This window comes from Rhea pennata, chromosome Z, assembly GCF_028389875.1.
Source record: "Rhea pennata isolate bPtePen1 chromosome Z, bPtePen1.pri, whole genome shotgun sequence".
Taxonomy (NCBI): domain Eukaryota; kingdom Metazoa; phylum Chordata; class Aves; order Rheiformes; family Rheidae; genus Rhea; species Rhea pennata.
In genome coordinates, this window is record NC_084702.1 from 9,991,668 (window position 1) to 10,012,681 (window position 21,014).

Sequence of the window (21,014 nt, forward strand, 5' to 3'; positions counted from 1 at the left end):
GCCTTTTGTACGTTAGAGGGTTTGCTTTTCAGTGAGTCTTATTCATTGTCTTATCTCATGTAAATACGCTTCATCCTAGACACACAGCATAGATTTTTAGCAAAAATCACAGTCCAGAAATTAACAACCTCTGGCAAGTCATTTAACTTGTGCCTCAACTCTTCATGAGGAAAATGGATAATCACCTTTCCTCTGTCTTGAGCTAAGAGTTTTCTAAGTTGTTTGCAATGCATATTGTACTGTTTACTGGAGAGGCAATCCAGGCATTTTAAATTTTATTGCAAGTTCTTCAGGTGAATGAAGTATCCTCATTCACAATGCCTGTACAGTTACGAAAGAAATGTTTTTCTGCTTTGTAAATTTCTTACCCTACAAGATTCCTAGTGATCTACTACCAGCCAAATTTACAAGAATTGTAAAAAGGAATGTTTAAATAAGAACATCAGTTTTTCTCTTCACAGTTTGTAACATATTCCAAAACATACTAATCCTACTGTATAGGAGACTATATTGATCTCTGCTGGTAGAGATCACTTATATCATGACTGCTGACAGTGTGCATAGAGGCTTTCACTTCCCTATTACAGCTCTTCAGACAATTAATTCCCTAGAAAGTTCCTTTTCTAGCATATCTGAAATCAAGTTAAATATTCATACTTTTGAGGAAATCCAGAAAGCATGATCTAAAGCATGACTATTTTATGACACAGAACATCGAAACTTATTTCAAGTTATATATTGAAATCAAAGTAGATTCCTTCTTCACCTTCTGCTCCTGTTTACACCTCTCACTCAGTCTGCCTTTTCACTCCCACAAGAATCTTTATTTCGTTCTTACCTGCCTTTTTCCATCCACCACCCACTAAAATCATCTTGTCCATGGTGTGAAAGATGACTGCACTAATCAAACACGTTTACTTCCTTGAGGTACAAAATGTGAACAACTTAAAAATCTCACAGATCGCCTGAGAGAAAGGGGTTACCAAATTTCCTTTGAGAACTCCAATGTTATCTGTTCAATGGCACATTTGTAAGCAGTCAGTGTAAAACAATGAGGGTCAGAGACTCTGGGTTGTTGAAGAGGCCTTTCAGGGTGCATTTGCCCAGTGCTCTGACACAGCGTACTCATAAAAGAAGTTAGACTCCAGGCCAAATCTAAAGTGAGCTTGCCCAGCTACAGGAGGTTTCACAAGCAAAGAGAATGATTTATTTGCATAGCATTACACTAGCACTTTCTGCTTCAGCCTCCCTCCCATGCTATAAAAAGGCAAATGGCTACGCTTCTAGCATTTGTTCACTTAGTTCCGGTCACAACCAGCACCATTTAAAAAACAGATAAATATGAGGAAATAGTGGACAATGTGAAAAGTGGTTTCTTCAATTTCAGTATATAATTGTGCCAGAAATAAGAAAATATCTCTATTTAACACATGCATCTAATGAAGATTAGTTCCAAACTGAAAAGTCGACATTCTTTTTAATAACTACATTCAACTTGCTCTAAAGTGTGGCCTTTCGTTCCATTGTAAAATTGCCTTTAAAAAAAACAGTGCTAACTCAGCACTCAGATGAATGTTTATATGTTCAAAACAGAAGGAATAACAACTAGCTGCCTATAGCTGCCTTCCTTATGTTGAGGTAAGAGGTCATTCACAACCCCAAACTGTGTGATTACGCACTTCTCCCTTCAGCTTCTTCAGCTTCTTTTTGACAGCTGTTTTTATTCTCCATTTCCACTGTTTTTCAGCTGCACGTGTTCTTCTCTAACAAAAGCGAACCTATGGCCTCATATCAGCATTTATTAGTTTCTTTCTCTTGAAATAAATAAGACTTTAGTCCAGCTTCATGTTTCTTATTTAAACTCTAATTTACATGAAGATAGATTTAACCTTGAAGATTCCCTTGCTGCTCAACAAGTCAAAACACAGCCTTACGAAATGCCCTAAGAATGTGTCTCCTAACATCTTTCAGTTTGAAAAGCACGCCTCAACTTTTATATGAGCAAAGGTGAAGAAAAGAAAGTTCCTGAGCTGCCTCCAGTCTGTTCTTCACTAATACACGTACTTAATATACAACTGAAGACCAAGAAATTCATGTGCACTGTTCCAGTTTGTTCATAACACCAGATTGGCCAAACTCAGGTAACTCCAAAATTTCTTCATCAAAGAGTATTAAGGCCATTTTGCCTTCCCATCCGATGTGATTCATTTCAGTTGACCTCTAGTTCCACCTTTTTGCATTAAAAAAAAAAAGAACATTGCACCAAAAATTGAAGTATAAATTACGCTATAACTTACAATGGGTGAATCTTTCATCCCCATGACTCAATCATCATATTCAAGGTATTAATAGCTGGTGCTCTATATCTGTGCAATATAATTACAACACTCTTTTCAGGAATTCCATGGTTTCCCCTTCAGAAGAGCACATTCCTTTGATCTGAAGAGTTTAAAAAGAAAAAAAAAAGGTAGCAACTTAGGCTATCCCTGTAAGGATCTGTCACTTCAAAATTAAGTTCCTGTCATATGCATTTTTCTTAGCATTCAGTTGAGATTATACGATGTCAGAATTGTTAGTAGGCAAAAATCAACATTAGAAAGCTTCAGCTTGCATTTAGCAAACATGAGAGGTATCTTGTTGAACTATTGTCTGTTTCTTTTTCTCTTCAAAAAGAAAAAAAAAGTAGCACACCTTGTCTGTAGAACTCACATTATTGGTATGGCCCAAGAATTGTCAGTACAGGTCTAATGAGTATCCAGATGATCAATAAATTAGAAGCCTTTGGTTCTTATTCAACATACAAGGATTGTAAGTCCATTGCTGACATATCACTTACTTGACAGGCAAAAAGTTTTCTCAAGCAAGCATAAGAAATTCTGTCTGAGTATCTATTTCTCACACTTAAAATTTTTAAAGAAATACATCCTACAGATATCAAGAAAAGAAAGTAATATTGGAGCCCTAATAGTATCTTCCACTGGCAGAAATACTGTTGATCTATAGATTTTCAAATACTCATAAAATTGAAAAACCAGTAAACAAAAGCTCTTAATTAGATACCCTATTTCAAAAGTAGACTTTGGAGAAAAAACATTTCCAGTTTTATAAAGAGCAAGAGAATGGATAAAGAGAATGGATAGAGTTGGAACGAACTTTTAGAGATCAGAGCAGAGTCAATTAGGGCAGGTTGTTTGGGACAGTATTTCACTGGGTTTAGAATATCCTCAACCATGGAGACTCCACAAACTCTCTAGGCAACCTGCTCCAGTGCTCAGTCACTCTCACAGTAAAAAGAAGTTTTTTTCTTGAAAGACTTAAATAAAACATCCTATACTTCAGTTTGTACCCACTGCCTCTTGTCCTTTCACTGAGCATCACTGAGAAGAGTCTGGCTCCAACTTTTTATACCTGTTCCCCTCAGGTACTTATACACATTGATAAGATCCTCCCACCAAGCCTTCTCTTGTCCAAGCTGAAGAGTCCCAGCTCACTCAGCTTCTCCTTGATTGAGATATGCTGCAGCCCCTTATTCATCTCTGTGACCCTTCACTGGACTTGCTCCAGTATGTCCATCTTTCTCTTGTACTGGGGAGCCTAGCACTGCACTGAGCACTCCATATGTGCCCTCACCAGCGCTGAAGAGAAGCATAGTATTGATTGCTGAAAAGAGTCTTCCTAATGCAGCTCAGGATGCTGTTGGTCTTCTTTGCAAGAAGGGTACTTTTCCAGCTGATGATCAAGTCAGTGCCATCAGGATTCCCAGGTTCTTCTTTGAAAAAACACTTTGCAGACAGTCAGTCCCAAGCCTGTCCTAGTGTCTGGGGTTACTCCTCCTCATGGCAGGACTCTGCACTTCCCTTTGGTGAACTTCATTAAGTTCCTGTTTGCCTATTTCTTCAGCTTCTCGACATCCCTCTAAATGGCAGCACAACCACCCGGGTATCAACCAGTCCTCTCAGTTTTGCGTTCTGCACAGATTGCTGAGGGTGCATTCTCTCTAATCATCCAGGTAATTAATGAAGACGTTAAACAGTAGTGGCCCCAGTGTTAATCCCTGCAGTATAATACTGGTCTCCAGACGAACTTTGTGCAGCTGATCACAACCTTTAAGCCCAGTAGTTCAGGCAGGTTTTGGTCTACCTTACTGTCCATTTCTCTACTCTATACTTTACTATACAGCTTGTCTATGAAGATACTACAGAATGCAGTAATATTAGCAATGCTTCTGACAAGACAAACCACATCAACTGCTCTCCCCTCATCCACCAAGCCAGTTATCTCGTCATAGAAGGCTATCAGTATGGTCACGCATGTCTCCCACTCACAAACCCTTGCTGACTACACCCAATCACCTTCTTCTCCTTCATATGCTTGAAAATAGTTTGCAGGTGCATTTGTTCCATCACCTTCCCAGGGACTGAGATGAGGCTGACCAGCGTGTAGTTCCTCAGATCCTCTTTCTTGCTTTTCTTGAAGACAGGAGTGACATTTGCTTTCTTCGAGTTCTCAGAAACCTCCCCTGATCACCACAATCTTTCAAATACTACCAAATGTGGCCTCGTAATGACATTGCCCTCAGCACTCACGGCTGTATCCCATCAGGTCCCACAGAATTGTGCATATTCAGTTTGTTTAAATGGTTCCTGATCCTCCCTCACTGTGGGTAAGTCTTCACTGCTTTGGATTTTCCCACTGGTCTCAGGGGCCTTAGATTCCCAAAAGCTGGTCTTACCAGTACAGATTGAGGCAAAGAAAGGCCTACCTTGGCCTCTTCTATGTCCTCTATCATCAAGTCTCCTGTCTCATTCAGCAGCAGGTCCACATTTTCCCTAGTCTTCCTCTTGGTGCTAAAACACTTGTGCAAGCAATTCTTGTTTCCCTTTATATCCTTTGCCACTGTCAATTCTAGAGGGCCTCTAGCTTTCTTAAACCCATCCCTGCATGTTTGGACAACATCTATATTTCTTAGGGGTCACCTGTCCCTGCTTCCACTTCCATGTATACTTTCTTTTAGTTTCTCCATACTTCTTGTATGCTTCCTTTTCCTATCTGAGTTCAGTTAGGAGCTTCTTGTACATCCATGCAGGCTTCCCAACACCTTCGCTTGATTTCCTGGATGTGGGGATGAATTGTTCCTGAACTTGGCAAGAGTGATCCTAGAAAAAATTAGTCAGCTCTCCTGGAACCCTCTTTTCTCCAGGACTGTACTCCTAGGAGATTCTCCCAAGCTGAACAGAACAAAGTCTGCTCTTCTGAAGTCTAGAATTGTGATCCTGCTTTTTGCCTTGCTTCCCTTTCTCAAGATCCTGAACTCCATCATCTCATGGTCACTGTGTGGCTCACATGCCCAACTAGTTCTTCTTTCTTTGTAAGAATCAGGTCCTGCAGAGCCAGCTCTCCTCAATAGCTTATGCTCTGCTGTGTCTTCCCTCTAGCACATATTAGGGTGGTTAAAGTCCCCCATGAGGTTCTGGGCCTGCAGAGGAGAAGCTTCTTACATTTGTCTGAAGAAGGCCTTATCTAATACTTCTTCCTGATCTGGCAGCCTGTAGCAGACATCCAGAGCAACATCAGCCATATTGGTCTGCCAATAATCCTTACCCACAAACTCTCAGCTGACCCACTATTCATTCCTAAGTAGAGCTCCATGTATACCTTCTGCTCCCTCATATAAAGGGCAACTTTCTCTCCTTGCCTTCCCTGTTTGTCCTTCCTCAAAATGAATTAACTTAATTACTGAATCTAATGACTTTCTTGAAAGGTAGTCCTTTTCATACAAGAATCATGAAATATTTCCATAGATGTGCATGTGTTTAAGTGTGATAGGTAGGAGAGTATTTATCCTCACTTGGAATCCCTCCAAAGTGAAGGGCCAATCATGCATGCTTTTAAACTACATGAAACACCAGTGATTGATATAGTGGCATTTCCTTTAGTATTTCTAGCGCTTGAAGTATCCATACCAATGAGATTAAACAAACAGCAAGATATATCTTTTTCCATACTAATCTTAATGATCTTGATCAAAGTTTTCTATGGTACATATTCAGGTACAACTTTACACACCTAGAACACTCGAAGAACAAGGGACAACAGGGATTAGTAGAGCAACAAGGAAGATTCAGTTCAAAACTCTCCAGAAAAACTATAGTAACTTGGATCTGGTTCCATCTTATTGAGACTTTCTATTACTGAAAGAAGAGAAATTCATCACAGATGCTTTATCCTCCAACCCCTTTCTGGAAGTGTAGGACCTCTAACAGTAGCTTACAGTAACAAGTAGCACAAAATTTCTTTGCACTTCCACCCTAAGAACTTTTTATTTCACTTATCAGATGAAAGCCAGAAGTTGAAATTAAGTAGTTCCTGCAAAAAAAATCAGCAGAATATTTGTGATAGAAAATAGAAGCTTGGACAAGCTTCAGTCTGTTTGACCAATACTTGCAGAAATAATGTCAGAAGGTGCTTGATAGTGGAATTTTCAATAATACAGCCATATCCTGAACTGCACCAACAAGAAGGTATTACCTATTTTTGTCAAGTGAGAAAATTTATGTAGCAAAAAAACAGAATAGACAAGAGTATAAACGCTACTATTAACATCTTCCTACTGTAAGCAGCACTTTTTTGTTAGACTCCCAGAAAGGGTTTAATTACAATTAGCAGCCATGATGTTGAAAGATAATTAATTCTTGACCTACACTGATCATCTTGCTAAAGTTAACATTGTTATTCACTGTAATTATTCATCACTGTAACCCAGCTTTGCATTCCCCTCCAATTACTTGACTTCTAATCTGATGAATCACTGAAGTGACAAGGACTTCAAACTCCACAACCATTTAAAGAAAATATTATCTTCTGCTATCCATGGTAAAATATTAACCTTCACCCTCTGACTACTTCCTTTTTTTTTAACATACAATTATCACATTAGTTTGGAAATATATGTTACAGTCTATATCACACATCTTAAATGCTACATTTTGAAAGGGCAGACCATCTTCCTTGATGAATTTTATTCTTTTCCTCTAAACACATATGAACACACAGGTGTACGCTTATATGTATTTTAATATGAATCTTTCCAGGTCTCTAGGATCTCTAAGTAATTTCATATATACCAATGAAATAAAAAGATAAGGTTATCCTAAATAATTTCACAGTGTTATCTAAACTTTTTTAAAATAGAAAATTCATTCCATTGTTTTAGGTTCCAAATAGTTTTCAGAATCAGTGCCCCATAAATAACAGACATGAAAGGACCGAGCATAACCATACTGGCAGTTCTTTTACAGTCTTGCTGTTTTATCATTACTTCCATTTTTTTTGTCTATCATCGGCAGTACTGGAGATTAGAAATCTTTTCTCAGATGTAGTGTTCCAGTGTAGATAACAGCAAAGAATAAAATCAATGTCATTTCTCTGAGAATTAGTTTCAACTGAGTGGCTAATTTGCAGTGTCATGCTATATTCTTGAACCTAAAAGCCCAAGCCGTTTAAAAACAATCTCATATTAGCAGGTAAATAGCCTCTGGTATATTTAGTTTATTTTTTTAGCTGATTTACCTTTTTCATATGCAGGTGTATTCTCTTGCAGTAGTCTGCTAAGTTGGAACCCATTTAAGTGCAAGAAGCGTAGTTGTTCTCTCATTGTCTTGCCTCCCACAACTGGCAGTATAAGGTTCCCAACACTGTTTCTTGAAATTGGCAGACCAAGACCAACTGCTAGCGTGCTAGCTAAATCAATCTGCTGTACAACTTTGGGTTGGATTAGAGGACCTAGAATCCACCAAAAAAATAATAAATAAGTAAATAAAATCAATTACAGGACCATTCTTTTTAATCTGCTGTCCTCTGCAGTTGCAAAACTAGAATTTATTCAGTTCTTAACAAATTCCATTGTTCAATACTAGCAACTACAGTAAGTGCAACACGAGTGTTATATAAGTACAAATACGAAAAGAGATGGTCCAGGAGACCACCATGGTGTCAAGTTGCAGCTTGCATCCTGAAAGGCAAACAGAACTACATATCAGGTAAAGGATTCAAATTCAATTTCTGGAGTTCCATTTAGTTAAACAAGTTATTTTAAATTGGTTCTATGCAGGATCTCATTAGCTTATTGCAGTAAGTAGGACAGTCCCTAATCCCACAGACACCTACACACATGAATGATTTCACTCACTTAAGTAACAGTTCATTTAAGATTGCCATGCCAAGTAGTTGTTACTGTTTCTTTGCGTACCTTACTAGTTACATAGCAGTGTTTTTTACAATTATGCTTTTACTTAGTTCTCTTTATAAATCTAAGCAATTAGTGTTTTGACTTAAGAACATGAAAAAAAGAAATCTGTACACAGTATCTATTACTCTCCTGGCTCCCTTTAAGAGTGCTAGAAGTTCTCTCATTTCACATCAAGCTGTGATTATTCCCATAACTTAGAATGCCATCTATAATCCCTAAATCCTTTTTGCATGAGTACCTCTATATCAGCAGCTTTCAGTTTAAACCTTTAAAAGTAAGTTTTGAACTTGCCTTTAAGTTTTAGTTAAAAAAAAAAGAAAGCCAAACTACTAAGTACATTTAGCCAATCCTGGGTGAAGTATCTCTGTAGAAGGCTACACAAGTAATATTCAGATGGTATACTAAATGCAGATGTCCACAGGTTACTACTTTGAGGTCTATCAAACTGACCAAAGTACAGTTTGTTTACAGTAAGATTATAAGGAACAATCACTACAGTTGTGCTACTGAAGCCATGAGGAGCAAGCTGCTGTCTGTTTACATGGACATCATCATACTTCTCAAACTTGATCCTAGAAACAGCTAATTAGATATACTTCATTATATTTATTGTAAAAATGCACATTTAGTTTAAACGCAACACAGAGACTAATCACAGTGAACAGAGATTACATTTATGGAATCTACATTTAAGTAACCTGGCAGTTAGCAAGTACCAGTAGGACATTTATAAAGTAAAAACTTGCCTGGGAGCTTTGACCAGCTATTGACTTTGTTTTATATCTGAAAAGAGCTCAATGATGCCTAAAGCAATGCTTCGTGTTTCAGCTGGATACCAGCTTTGCAAATGACAGACAGATAAAAAAAATACTTTGGCATACTGCAGAAATCTCCAGCAGGAAAAACAAAGGTTCTACAGGCTGGCTTTAGAAGCAAAGAAACCAGATTAAAATGGGCAAAAGGCAGACTGAAAGGCAGAGGGAAGTGTTATTTTGAAGAAAATATTCACTCCTGTTATAACTATATTTTACTGATTCATTCTGTAGGCTTACTTAAGCAAGAACGTATATATGTTAGACTAAACACTGTTAACAAATCACTAGAGCATTCTCTCCTTTCTCCTTACCTTAGGCAATGTTCTACAAGTTGAAAGCGAGTGTGAGAAACAGATAAACCTCATTTTAATGATGTAGAATGAACTGCCTGGTCAATACAGCAAATATATTCATCCTCAGTATTCTGACCTGAGATACTTAGCAATCAATAGTCATGTTTTCACTACTGCAATCTCTTACCATTTCACAAAGCTAATTCTTTCCCTTTGCTGTTACTCTCAGCAGGAGAAATTGGCCTTTATCCCTCTATCCTGGCTCTCTGAGAGGGAAGCATGAAGAGCAAGAAAATATTCTAGCTACTCCAGACAAATCTTACAATCACTTCAGACAGGATTTTCACTCTAATTCTATCCACGTCTCGTGGTCTCACAGGTTCAGCACATTCTCACAGACGCAAATCCTGACTAGGTAACACACAGGTCATACAGAACGAGCCTTGACAACCACCTACAGAATGAACCATGAATTAAATTCCAGCTAGACTAGGAGGAGGTACCCTCCAAGTGTTTTTCAGCAACGATCTAGAACTAATATGAATTAAAGATGGGACTATATTCTAAGTAGGGTATTTTTGGATCCTTACCACTTCTCTTTTCAAAAGCAGAGCTGATAAATAGCAGTGGTGTGTGCACTTCTCCTTCTGAAGAACCACCGTGACTACCTGTTTCAGACATCCCATGATCCCCACAAACGACTAGCAAGTTGGGCAGAGAAGCCTCCCCTTCCTGCAATTCACAGAAGGAAATTTACAATACTGTAGCAAACGAAATGCATATGCATAGTTTTCATTATTTTTTATCATATTTATATATGAATGTCTTGAAATATCCTGAAACTCTTTTTTTTTTCCATTTGGCTCACAACATCTAAGGCAGATGAACAGAGATATCCTCAGTGAAGTTTCAAGAAACAGTATTACTTTTTAAAAAGGTAAACATACCTATCATTATATAGCAAATACGACAAAAAATAAAGAAGAAAAACAACTCATTTACACAGTCAGAAGACACTAATCAAAGGAATAAATACAAGTCTTCATGCTGTGGCAAAAAATAAGGAGTACAGGAGCAATAGCATTGACCACAAAATTCTTCCCCACACAGTTTCTTCAGTTTCTTTGACTTTTTAGACATGAATTAAAAAAATATTCCTACCTATAAATCTTATAAGGGAGGGGATTTAAATAAAGTCAAAAAAAAAACAGGCTAAACAAATCGAACAAATTAAAAAAAATAAATACTTCCATATTAGACTGTGAACTTTAAATTCAAACACAGGCTAGCAGTTTTAGAAAATGTTTATATTCAAATTTCTTCTCCAGCCTCGCAGGTGTTTTAGGGTAACATTTGACATGGCTGATGTCAAATGATGTTTATTTTTCTGAAGAAAGAGAAACAGAGGCCTAAGTGATGCCTGTCCTTGTAGTATCAGTTGATTACCAGTATCTGCTGTATATAAAAGTAAGTGCTTTTATCATTTCTATATTCTAAGACCAAGATAAACTCTTGCATACAACTTGCAGAAAGCTTAACAAACTGTGCCAAAAGCACCGCAACAACACAGATTAAACTGTAATTTTCACAAGCAGGATTTTATTCTTTCTTTTGGTCTGAAACCATCTGTCTATCTAAAAATAATGTTAAAATTTTATGAGCAGCTATTCTGAATTCTAGTCATTCAGAGAATAAGTTTTAGGCCACATGGAATTGGACTTGGTATTTCAGCATCCAGATTATTTCATGAAGTAACATCCCAAGTCTCCAAATCCAGAAAAAGATTCAGATTTGACAATTTATGTGCTCCATTTAGCCTACGAAAAATGTTTTTTGCAATAATCATTTCAATAAAAATCTTTTCAGTATCTGAGAATTAGATATACCTTCACAACTGTCTAAATGAAAACCATCAGCTATTCATGCCTCCTGTTCCTCCCACTGAATTTCAGTATCAGAAAATACGCCAACCACTATTTTAATTCATGAATGACAGCAGAATTTTGACACTAGTTCTCCCCCTCCTCCTATACAGCAAGGAGAGTTTTTTCTCACAACAGTTCAGAGGAGATTGTTAACAGACCTTACTAAGGCCAGGCAGTAAATCCTTAAAAACGCTAAACTATGTTGTTAACTGGAGAAGGGACCGGGAAGGAAAAGAAAGAATGAACATTCACTTTGGTCTAGGAGTAATTATCACCCACAAAAAAGGGGTTTCAAGGAATACAAATACAATGCTAGTCTACAAACGCCAGATTTTGATCCAAGAAGAGAATATATTACCTTTGAAAGAAGAGAGATATGAATCTTCTTGAGGATATTATCCATTTCATGAAGCTTTGGTCCCACTAACTGGCTGTTTGGTCCAGTCATATGACCAATATGGTCCAGTCCTAGGTAATGTAGTATTAGGATATCCCAGTCTTCTCTCTTTAACACTCTGTCCAAGTGCCTGGTAACATTATCATCAACCTCAGAAATGAAAGGGAAACAATTGAAAGCTAAAAAAAAAAAATCCCTTTTACAAAAAGCATACAAAAATTAGATGTACCATCCATAGAAGTAATTCTGTCTTACAAAACACATTTTTCATCCCATTTCACTCCCCTCTGGCTATGAAATGTGAGAACATACATAGAAGCAGAGAAAAATTTGATTGTGATGCTTCCACAGATAATGTAGAAGAATGTTTCAAGACATATTCAGTCACTTTTATACTTTAACATTCCTGATTTTTCACTTCCTTTGATGTAAATAGAGGGAACAGCCTCTGTTTGGAGTTTGGAAGCTCAAGAAAAAACAGCTCCATATATTTCCACTCAAATTTTTGCTAATGTGTAAACACAAAAAAACTATTTATTGTGGGAAAGAACACGGACCACATACCAAGAAAGAACAAAGATTGGTGCAGTGCTACCAAAGGCCTACCTGGCACATTCTCCTACTAACCCATTTTTAGTTGTATACCCACTTCTCCCTGGTTATTAAAACTACTTAGAACATTTCAACTGCAACACTAACTTGTTGACTCTGCATATAACTATTTGAACCAATACAAAAGCTTTACACTTAATAAACTATCTTTCAGAAAGTAAAAAGACTGCATAAGGAGCTTGAGAGCTATAAAACTACTGACCAAAGATCACGTTGACATTCTCCTACTCTATGCTGAAGCTTCTGCAATTCTTTATTACTTTAATCAAGTAAAAATGATTTCCATTCCCTACATTAGGCCTATTTTACTTCTTTAAACATGGTAATAACATACTTATTTAAGTAGCTGCAGGTTAATGGCTTGAGGTTTTACAGGTCATTAAGATCCAAAATACAAACTAAAATTGCTGAAACAATTTATCCTTTTAGTATTCCCAGAACAAGAGTTTTCAGTTTATTTTATCTACCTTCTATCCTTCCTCTTTGCTAATATACTAAAACAATATTCATTTTGCAACTACAAAAGCTATACAATAGCTATAAAAAGTATGACTCTAAGAGAGTAAGATTATATATTACTGGATCTTTAAAAGATGGTCAGTACTAATCTAAATGTGATAGACTGGAAACACAAATATGGATCTTTTAAACAAAGCAGGTGATCTAATCTCCTAGCAGGAGAAGTTTTGTAAATCATGTGACTATTTAGGAAAACTTACGGCGTTCTTTACTAAGCGTATCACCCACACACTTCCCACAGCTGATATACCAGCTGATACACACACAAAAATCCAATTTCTATTTAATTGTCAGATTCATATTTCAGGAAAAGGATAGTTTTATTCATTTATTCTTTCATAGGAGTCTTTGCTATCCAACTTGAGATTATAAAAAAACCTCTCACCTCTGTAAAATCTGACACAAAAAAAGATGTTGTTCCATCATATTCCACAAAATGCTTTGGAAACAATTTAACCCAAGTATCATCACCGTAAAATATTATTCTTTTCCCAGCTGTTTTTGCCTGCCATATCAGATTGTCATCCAAAAGAGCGGGAGAATTGAGGTTCACAACAACATCGATGAAACCAGGTATGCTACCAGTCATCAAAGCCTAGATAAAACAACAAAAGAGAAGAACACAAACTAGAAGAGGTTTATGGTACTCAGAAGAAAGTAATAGCATAAGATGAAGTAATGAAGAAGGGAAAAAAAATACGATTTCAATAAAGGAATGCAGTGAAGTGAAAGAACATATGAACTGTCATGCCATATCATACCATCTGTTACCTCATGATTTCTGGCAAGTACTAGTTCTTTTACAAAAGTTAAAAATAACACTTTCCTAACTGGTAGCCAGTAAAACTCCTTCATATCTCAGTTGAAATGTATTTCACATAATGGCTCAGGAAATCACGAAGAGACTGTTTAAAAAGTCCAAGTAAACTGTTTCAACAGAATGCTAACACCTTAGGACTAAATAGTATGCAAGACTCCTAGGAAAAAAATGCAATGAAGTTGGCCTATCAAGAGTTACAAGATTTTTCACCCACTTCCACAGCACTGTCTCTCAGCTTCTTTAATGCACAAAATACTAAGCAGTGACATCTCATTGTATGAATCACTCAGATACAGTACGGAAAAGCCCAGATGATCAAGTATTCTGATGACACAGCCATGGTTCAACTTTTAGTTACTTGGAACTTGACACAATTCTCTTTTTAAACTACACAAAATCATCCCTATGACAATATAAATGTATGCCAAAACAGATTTCCTAGCAACAGGTATAGGAGCAAAATGAGAAACACTAACAAAAATGCTCTTGAATAGAAGACATTTGCAAATTTCATTACTGGGAGGCTACTGTCTTCCCGTGATTACCATTTTCACTGAATGAAAAGCCTAGATCAATCATATTTATGTTGATCATTTGCACTACAGTCTTAACTGCCCTTAAACTGTTTTTCATAGCTCTTCCTAGAATGGAGCCACCAAAGAAAAGAACAAAATAAGAAAGACTAAGTGTTTTTCAAGCGGAAGCTACCACCACTTTCTCTTACAAAGTTCCTCTGCCTTCCTTTGATGCCTGAACTTTCCTACAAGCAGCACATTTCGGTCATGCCATATTAGCACTACATGGTATGCGCTATTACAGTAAAGTAAGTTTCAGTCATGAATTGAAGTAACACAGCGCACTTGGTCTTTATGCCACTCTGAGTACATGCAAGATTCAAGTCATGCCAATTTTCTGAAAGCTAAAGTATATGAAATAACCCTGAACTGAAAATGGCTTACCTTAATTCGAGGCATAGTCACAGTGGGTGGCTTCGCTTCAGCAATGAAGCTGTAGGATGTCCCTTTTTCAATAACTTGTGTAGTATAGGGCATAAATTGTTTACCTTTGGATCCAAACACAAAGTCATCTCTCAAAGCATCTATCAGCACAATGACAACTTTTTTGAAAAGTGGTGGTGGAATTTTGGTCCAGTTAGAAACCATTCCTGAGGAACAACAACAACAGCAACAAAAAGAGCACATGAAATCATCAATAAATTTTAACATTTGCTAGATACAAGTTGAAGGACAATTCCATAATAGAAACGAGTACTTCTAAGTGCTTTGTTAGCTCTACATTCAAAAGGGAAGACATTGCAAACAACGGTGAACACTGGAAGCAATCAAAAGAAGTTGAGTTCCAGGTCATCTAGCACAGAAATGACAAAATTAATTCCTATAGAGCACGTAGGAAGAAAATCAAGGATGTAGGAAAAAAATCAAAAAAAATACAACAAAACAAAATGCACTACATGAAATTGTGAAAGGAAAAAGCCTATTCCTGAACAAGAATGTTAAAGAACCTAAGAAAGGATAATAAATTAACCAAAGAGAAGGTAGAAGACTGTACTACATATATCCAACAGACAACAACTTTCAGAAAAAAAGATGCAGCATTCACTTGTGCTATTTTCTGATTTTTCCTATCAGAATATATCTGGAGCAATGCTTCTCAATCAAATCTCACCATCAGAGAATGGGAGAAACACAAAGTAGCACACAAAATTTCATTACAATCAGAAGGAGAAAAATATTCGTGCACCATTATGCCCTTCAAGGTCAAAGACTTTGCCAAGATAATCCAGTGATGGCAGCTGCCGGGCCAATATCCAGTTGTGGAATCCCTTTAACAAGCTATGTTGGCAAGAGCAGTAGAATTTACTTGTGCATTGGTTTAATGAGAGTGGTCAGTAGCATGCCTTTAAGTCCACCTCCTCTCATGTGGGCGTAGGGCTGTCAGAATAACTGTTCAACTGCATTAAGCTTTGTCCATGCAGTGGTATTTTGCCTTCACAGCACCAATTTCTTGTCCCACACCTCTATCAGAGAAGAAGCAGAGGGACAAAAATGAAAGTAGAATGGATCCTATCCATAGATCTCTACTCAGACAACACTGTGATCAGCTTTTCAGTACCCATGTTACATAAGCTTAGCTTTTTACATGCTTTTAGAGTAAAAAAAAGTTTCTGAATAAGCAGTTGACAGTTTGGGAAGGTCAAAAACAACGTTACGTAAAAGAAGAGAACCTCAAAAACAAGTTCGGAAACAGTATTTTTGTGTACGCAGATAAGCATCAATAAATTAGTATGCACAAAATCTCTAGTGCTAGTGATTTTTTCAGACTTACGTTGAACAAGTTTTTGAATAGCCAATGTAAGGAAATTTTGAAGGAGGATAGAGGGAGGAGAAAGCTCCCCAGACAAGTGGATCTGCCAGCAGCCCTGATTGAATAGACAAATTTGTTTTCCCAAGATTTGAATTACCAGCTTAGCAGGCATGCTCTGGCTGACTGTAAAGTAAGGAGGCAGTACTAGACAGGCTGTACTGTTAGTTATGTGCTTTTAAAAATGTATACCTATCTACTCACCTAACAAAATATTTTGAGTATCGAAAAGGCTCAGTTCACAAATACATACAGTCTGTTTGTGTGCCAGTGTAACTGAAACTACACTGAATCAACTCCCTCCTACAGTGTCGTTCATCAGTAAGTTAAAGTATTAAGAAGCAGCACATAGGATTATCAGCTAATTACATGCCACCTAAAGACTTTCACTGTGTCCATCATGCAAGACAGCTAAAACAACACTATGCGCAGCTATGCTCCATATGCTTATTTATGCCTGATATAATTATTTATAAAAGTTACTTTAAATGAAGCTTAACTCTCGCAAGCAATAATCAAAACCATTGGTTCCAGCAAAAACTTACTGCAATGATGTACTGCAAGAACTCATTATTAAGCAAGCAACCCTACAACTTTTATTATTTGCCCCACAGGCAAGCCAGCTTGAACATAATGCCAGTCAGAGCTCAGAAAATGAAATATTTAGGAAATGAAGATTCATTGAAACAAAATTATGTTTTAAATAGCTCAAAAGTATGCCTAAAGCCTTCTGTGTCCTGGTTTTACAAGCAATCCTCTGTCTTCATAGCACATTTTCCAAATGAAGAGAGATCACCTCATAAATGAATTCTAACCCAAGAGCTAGAGCCAAGATGAACTTTTCTTTAGTGCCACTCCATTTTTGTCTAAGGATATCTAGGATTATTACCGATGCACCTAAATTTAAATAAAGCTTTTAGAGAGCTGTCCTATGCATTTATACTCTTTAATTCCAATCAGTCTTTTCAAAGCCCAATTGCATTTTTTTTTTTTTTTTTTTGCAAATAGCCTACCTCAGTGTTAGTCTCCTGTTAATAATCATGTAAAGATGGAATGCGAAGTTTCACTCACACACATCAGAGATCTCCACAGAGCAACATACCAAACATCTCTGGCAGTTACAGTATTCTCCAGCTTGACAACAGAACGCCCTTTGGCAGCTTCCGTGGAGATCTGTTTCCAGATTAGACTTTCTTTCAGTGTTCTTGCTTAACTGATATTAGGACATTATCCTCTGAATTATTCAACCTTCCTTTCTCACCACTGTTTCTTAACATTTTAGGTAAGCTTGTCAAAAATTCCATGATTTTCTATACTTCAGAAGAAGCAGCAATAACGTACTACGAAGTCTCAGGACGACAGTTACAGTCTCCTGCTCTAAGCAGGTGCTTTGTACACACAAAACACCAGCGCAGAAAGCCGCCCCCGCCCCAACCCCCACCCCGCGGAGGGGAGGGGCGGGGGTTGCCCCTGGTTACGGGGGGGGCGGTTGCCGCGGTAACCAGAAGGGGGCGTGGCCGCGGTGACCGATGGGTGTGGGAGGGGGAGGGGCGGGTTGCTGGGGTTACCTGAGCCGGGCGGCGCCGGTTCGGCGGGTGGGTCCCGGCGGGCCTCACTGCGGGGCAGGGACCTGACGGGCAGCGGGAAGAAGCCGCGGAGGAATAGGGCCACCCCCAGGACCTCCACGAGGAGGCAGGAGGAGGCGAAGACCCCCGATCGCAGCCGCATCCCCCCGCGCCCCGGCGGCGGCGGCTCGGCCAGGCCCCACGCCACCAGCTGTGCGGGGCGGGGCCTAGAGCCGCCCCGCCTCCTCCCTCCTCTCCCCGCCCTCATCCCCGCTACGGACCAATCAGCGGCTGGGGTGCCGCTCAACGGAGCCCTACTATTGGCTAGCGGCCAACCAGCCCTCCGCGAGTGAGGGAGCGGTGCAGCCAAGATCCCCGGCCGGAAGGAGAGTCCCGCGCTTAAGCCAATAACAAGCCGTCACGGGAAAGAACTATAGTTCCCAGCAGGCCTAGCGGCACAGAAGCGGTGGGCTACGGAGCGGCGCAGGGGCCAGTCCGCGGCTTTCGCGTGGTTGGTTGCGGCGCCATGTTCGCCGCGGGAGAGAAGGCACTGACAGCAAACAAAAACCATTGTTTTTCCTGCTTCTTTTTTTATTTTTAGATATTCAATAATAATTTTTTATATGTATCTAATGGGGAGGAAGCTGAGACTCGCAGGCAGTACATGGCTGATGAAGGAAGAGATATATCCTGGAAAAAAGGTTTTAAAAATTAGTTTTCTAAAAAAAAAAAAAAAAGTGTCCTGCCAAATTGGTGTTGGCCTCACTGGGGTCTTTGATGTGGGAAGATATCCTCAAAACTCAGCTTCTTTCCCCTCAACCAAAACGGCCTTTCTCGGCACCCAAGAAGCTACCGTGGGCTATGTCTCTGCCAGAAGTTTTGGCACCTTTTTACCACGTATGTACAGATTCTTTATCCGTGAGAGGCAGGTTTACCTGTCTCTCTGGGACAGTAAGTGCCCCAGACTACCAGCGTTGTTCGTCCCTCTGGGTTCAGCATGCGGTGGTCCGTTACCCCACTGCGGTGGTGAGTTGATCCCTCCACAGTGTCTCACCGGGTTACAGCCACTGCTTATACATGTCGGTGCAACTCTCCTGTGTACCTGCGTGACTGGGCTCCTGGACTCAGTCTCCTGCAGGGCCAGGTTTCCCCCAGAGCAAGATCTGCTCTGTGTAAAGCATGTTGGACAACATATTTTATCAGCTTTTACAAGTGTTTTCGCATTGAGGCAGGTCAGTTTGTGGTTTTATTGCAAAGTGGTTGGCTTGCTGTGGATCCTGAGCTTCGTAACACAGATTATGAGGCAAAGCTACCATGCCAGGAACAGGCATGCAGGGAAGGAGACGAGTGGGTTAAGATAGAGCTTTGTGCCACCTTTTGTATCCCTCCAAGTCTTTCCTTAAGCCTCTAAATATGAAGGAGAAGACATCAAGGAGGTAGTGTCCTAGAGGAATACACAGTATACATTGCTAATTAGGTGATACATTCTTGAAGATTGCCAACTGGTTGGCCACCTAATAAGTGCTTTTTCATAACCTTCTTACCACCTTAAGCCTCCATTCAGACTGCTTCTAACATTTCTAGCTGATAAGAAAATGAAAAAACATTATTTTAGAATGTGTATATGTACATTTGCATTTTTCCACAGTTGTCTATTTCTTTCCAGAAACACAGATTTCAAAATCAGCGAGGATTAATATTCAGTAATTAAGTGCAGCTGAGTGTGGACAGTATAATGAAATTCAAAGAGATCCTGCAAGGCTTTTTAAATCAGTAGGAAAGAGCAAAAAGGTACTACTGGCTATCACTCCAGACCATTCTGAGTGTGATTCAACTTCTAAAACTCTTTGGTAACACACCTCAAAGTTACGTAATTTCTATGTAGCAATTTCTAGAAAACTTTTGTATTTGTTACTTTTGATGAGGGGGTTCTGCCTACCTACAAAACCTCAGCCAGAGAGTGAGGGTCTCCAAGCAGAAAATTAGAAAAGTTAATTCAACTAACCTGTCTAAAGAACCCTAATATAGGCAGCATTTATTAGTAACAATGCAGCAGGCTGAGACATGGCTTTTTATTATTTCTTGGGCAAATTTTACAGCACTTTCCTATTCAGGAGGAAAATGGAAATTCTCCAAACGCTACAACTTTTTTCATGATACTTTCCAATTCCTGCATAGTATTCATCATCTTTATGATCATTCAGAAGGATTTCTCCACAGCTATGAATACACTGGGTGACATGTGGTTCATGCCTCCTTGTACCTACTTCTAAGCATTAACCTGGCAGCATCTTTGTTTTTTTCCCCAGCACTATTTGGCACGTTCTTACAGCAACATACTTTTAAGTCCATTATTACTGCATTTTACTGCTATGAAGTATCTAGTCAGTCATTCATAAAAATACAAAGGCAATGTTTCTGTGCTTTGGAAGCCTGTTGTAAACACTGCTACTACATGTATCAATAAGACCATTAGAAGATTAAACATTTGTGTCAGAAAGTCAGAAAAGGTTGTTCAGTAGAATACGGTTCAACCCACTCAGAAGGCCATTGTTTCATGCAAGCAAGCAAGCATTTCAGGGCATGCTGCAACTTGTCCACCTGGGAGATGGATCTGCATTTTTTGAGGGAGCAAGAGATTACTCCTGCCACTGTCACGGAAAGCTAGTCAAGCTTAGACTGTGTTTTGAGGAAGAGGAAGGAACTTAAGGCTCGGTGCCCAGCCCTCACTAGCAGTTACCTCAAACCTGCTGAGAAATTGGCAGGTGTATGCAGGAAGCCCACTGAGTTTTTTCTTCAATAGACTTGCCATGGGTTGTGCTAGGCCAGTAGAAGCATGTTTTTGTGAAACTGCTTACAGCCAATACTTACAGCAGACAGGTGATGTTGGTATATCTCTCTGGCACCCCTCAAGGCTTTTCCTTTACCACGGCAACAATACAACAGCAAAAAAGATGAAGAGTTGTTGTTTCCCAGGAGGGAGCACACCATCTGCCAACAATCTCTGTGTCTTTTGCCAGCACTTCCCTGGAGCACGGCATGTGTCTGTTGATACCCCCCGGCTGCTTCTCACTCCCCTTTCTTCCCTGATTTCCCCCCCTCCTGTATTTCACATTTCATTTATAAAACATGCCCAGACTTCCCCTCTCTTCTAGTTTCAAATACAGCTGATACGCAGCCAGTCTTGTCTTGTTCTCGGTGTCTTGTTCTTCTTTTCCCTAGTCTAACAAAGGCTTGTTTTGAATGATTCCCATGTAGTTTTGCTCTTAGATCTCTTTACCTTCTCCTAAGTTAATAACTTGTAGGGATCTGCCCTTACTACCTACCTTGCTCTTTGCACTCCCTCAGGAGTTCCTCTCTGGTCCTGATTTAACAGGACTTCGTGGGGAGGGAGAGTGAAACCTAACAATTTCTTCCAAACTTGACAAGGGCAGAAAT

General features: G+C 39.0%; 1 protein-coding gene across 5 annotated transcripts in view; it reads right to left on the reverse strand.

Annotated features, from left to right (window-relative positions):
- The window catches only part of PIGG (phosphatidylinositol glycan anchor biosynthesis class G (EMM blood group)), a 97,717-nt gene extending 79,962 nt beyond the window's left edge, over nt 1-17,755 (reverse strand). For 3 of the 5 annotated variants that reach the window (XM_062600120.1, XM_062600122.1, XM_062600123.1), the window contains exons 1-6: nt 17,580-17,755; nt 14,589-14,794; nt 13,195-13,404; nt 11,640-11,828; nt 9,947-10,088; nt 7,570-7,782 (exon numbers count right to left, since the gene is read on the reverse strand). In XM_062600120.1, the coding sequence (XP_062456104.1) occupies nt 7,570-7,782; nt 9,947-10,088; nt 11,640-11,828; nt 13,195-13,404; nt 14,589-14,794; nt 17,580-17,739 (1,120 nt within the window). In that variant the 5' untranslated portion in view covers nt 17,740-17,755. Of the gene's footprint in view, nt 1-2,194; nt 2,231-2,297; nt 2,440-7,569; nt 7,783-9,946; nt 10,089-11,639; nt 11,829-13,194; nt 13,405-14,588; nt 14,795-17,579 lie in introns of those variants that run through there. The other 2 variants (XR_009961209.1, XM_062600124.1) reach the window with 2 other exon arrangements.
- Nucleotides 17,756-21,014: the final 3,259 nt, after the last annotated feature.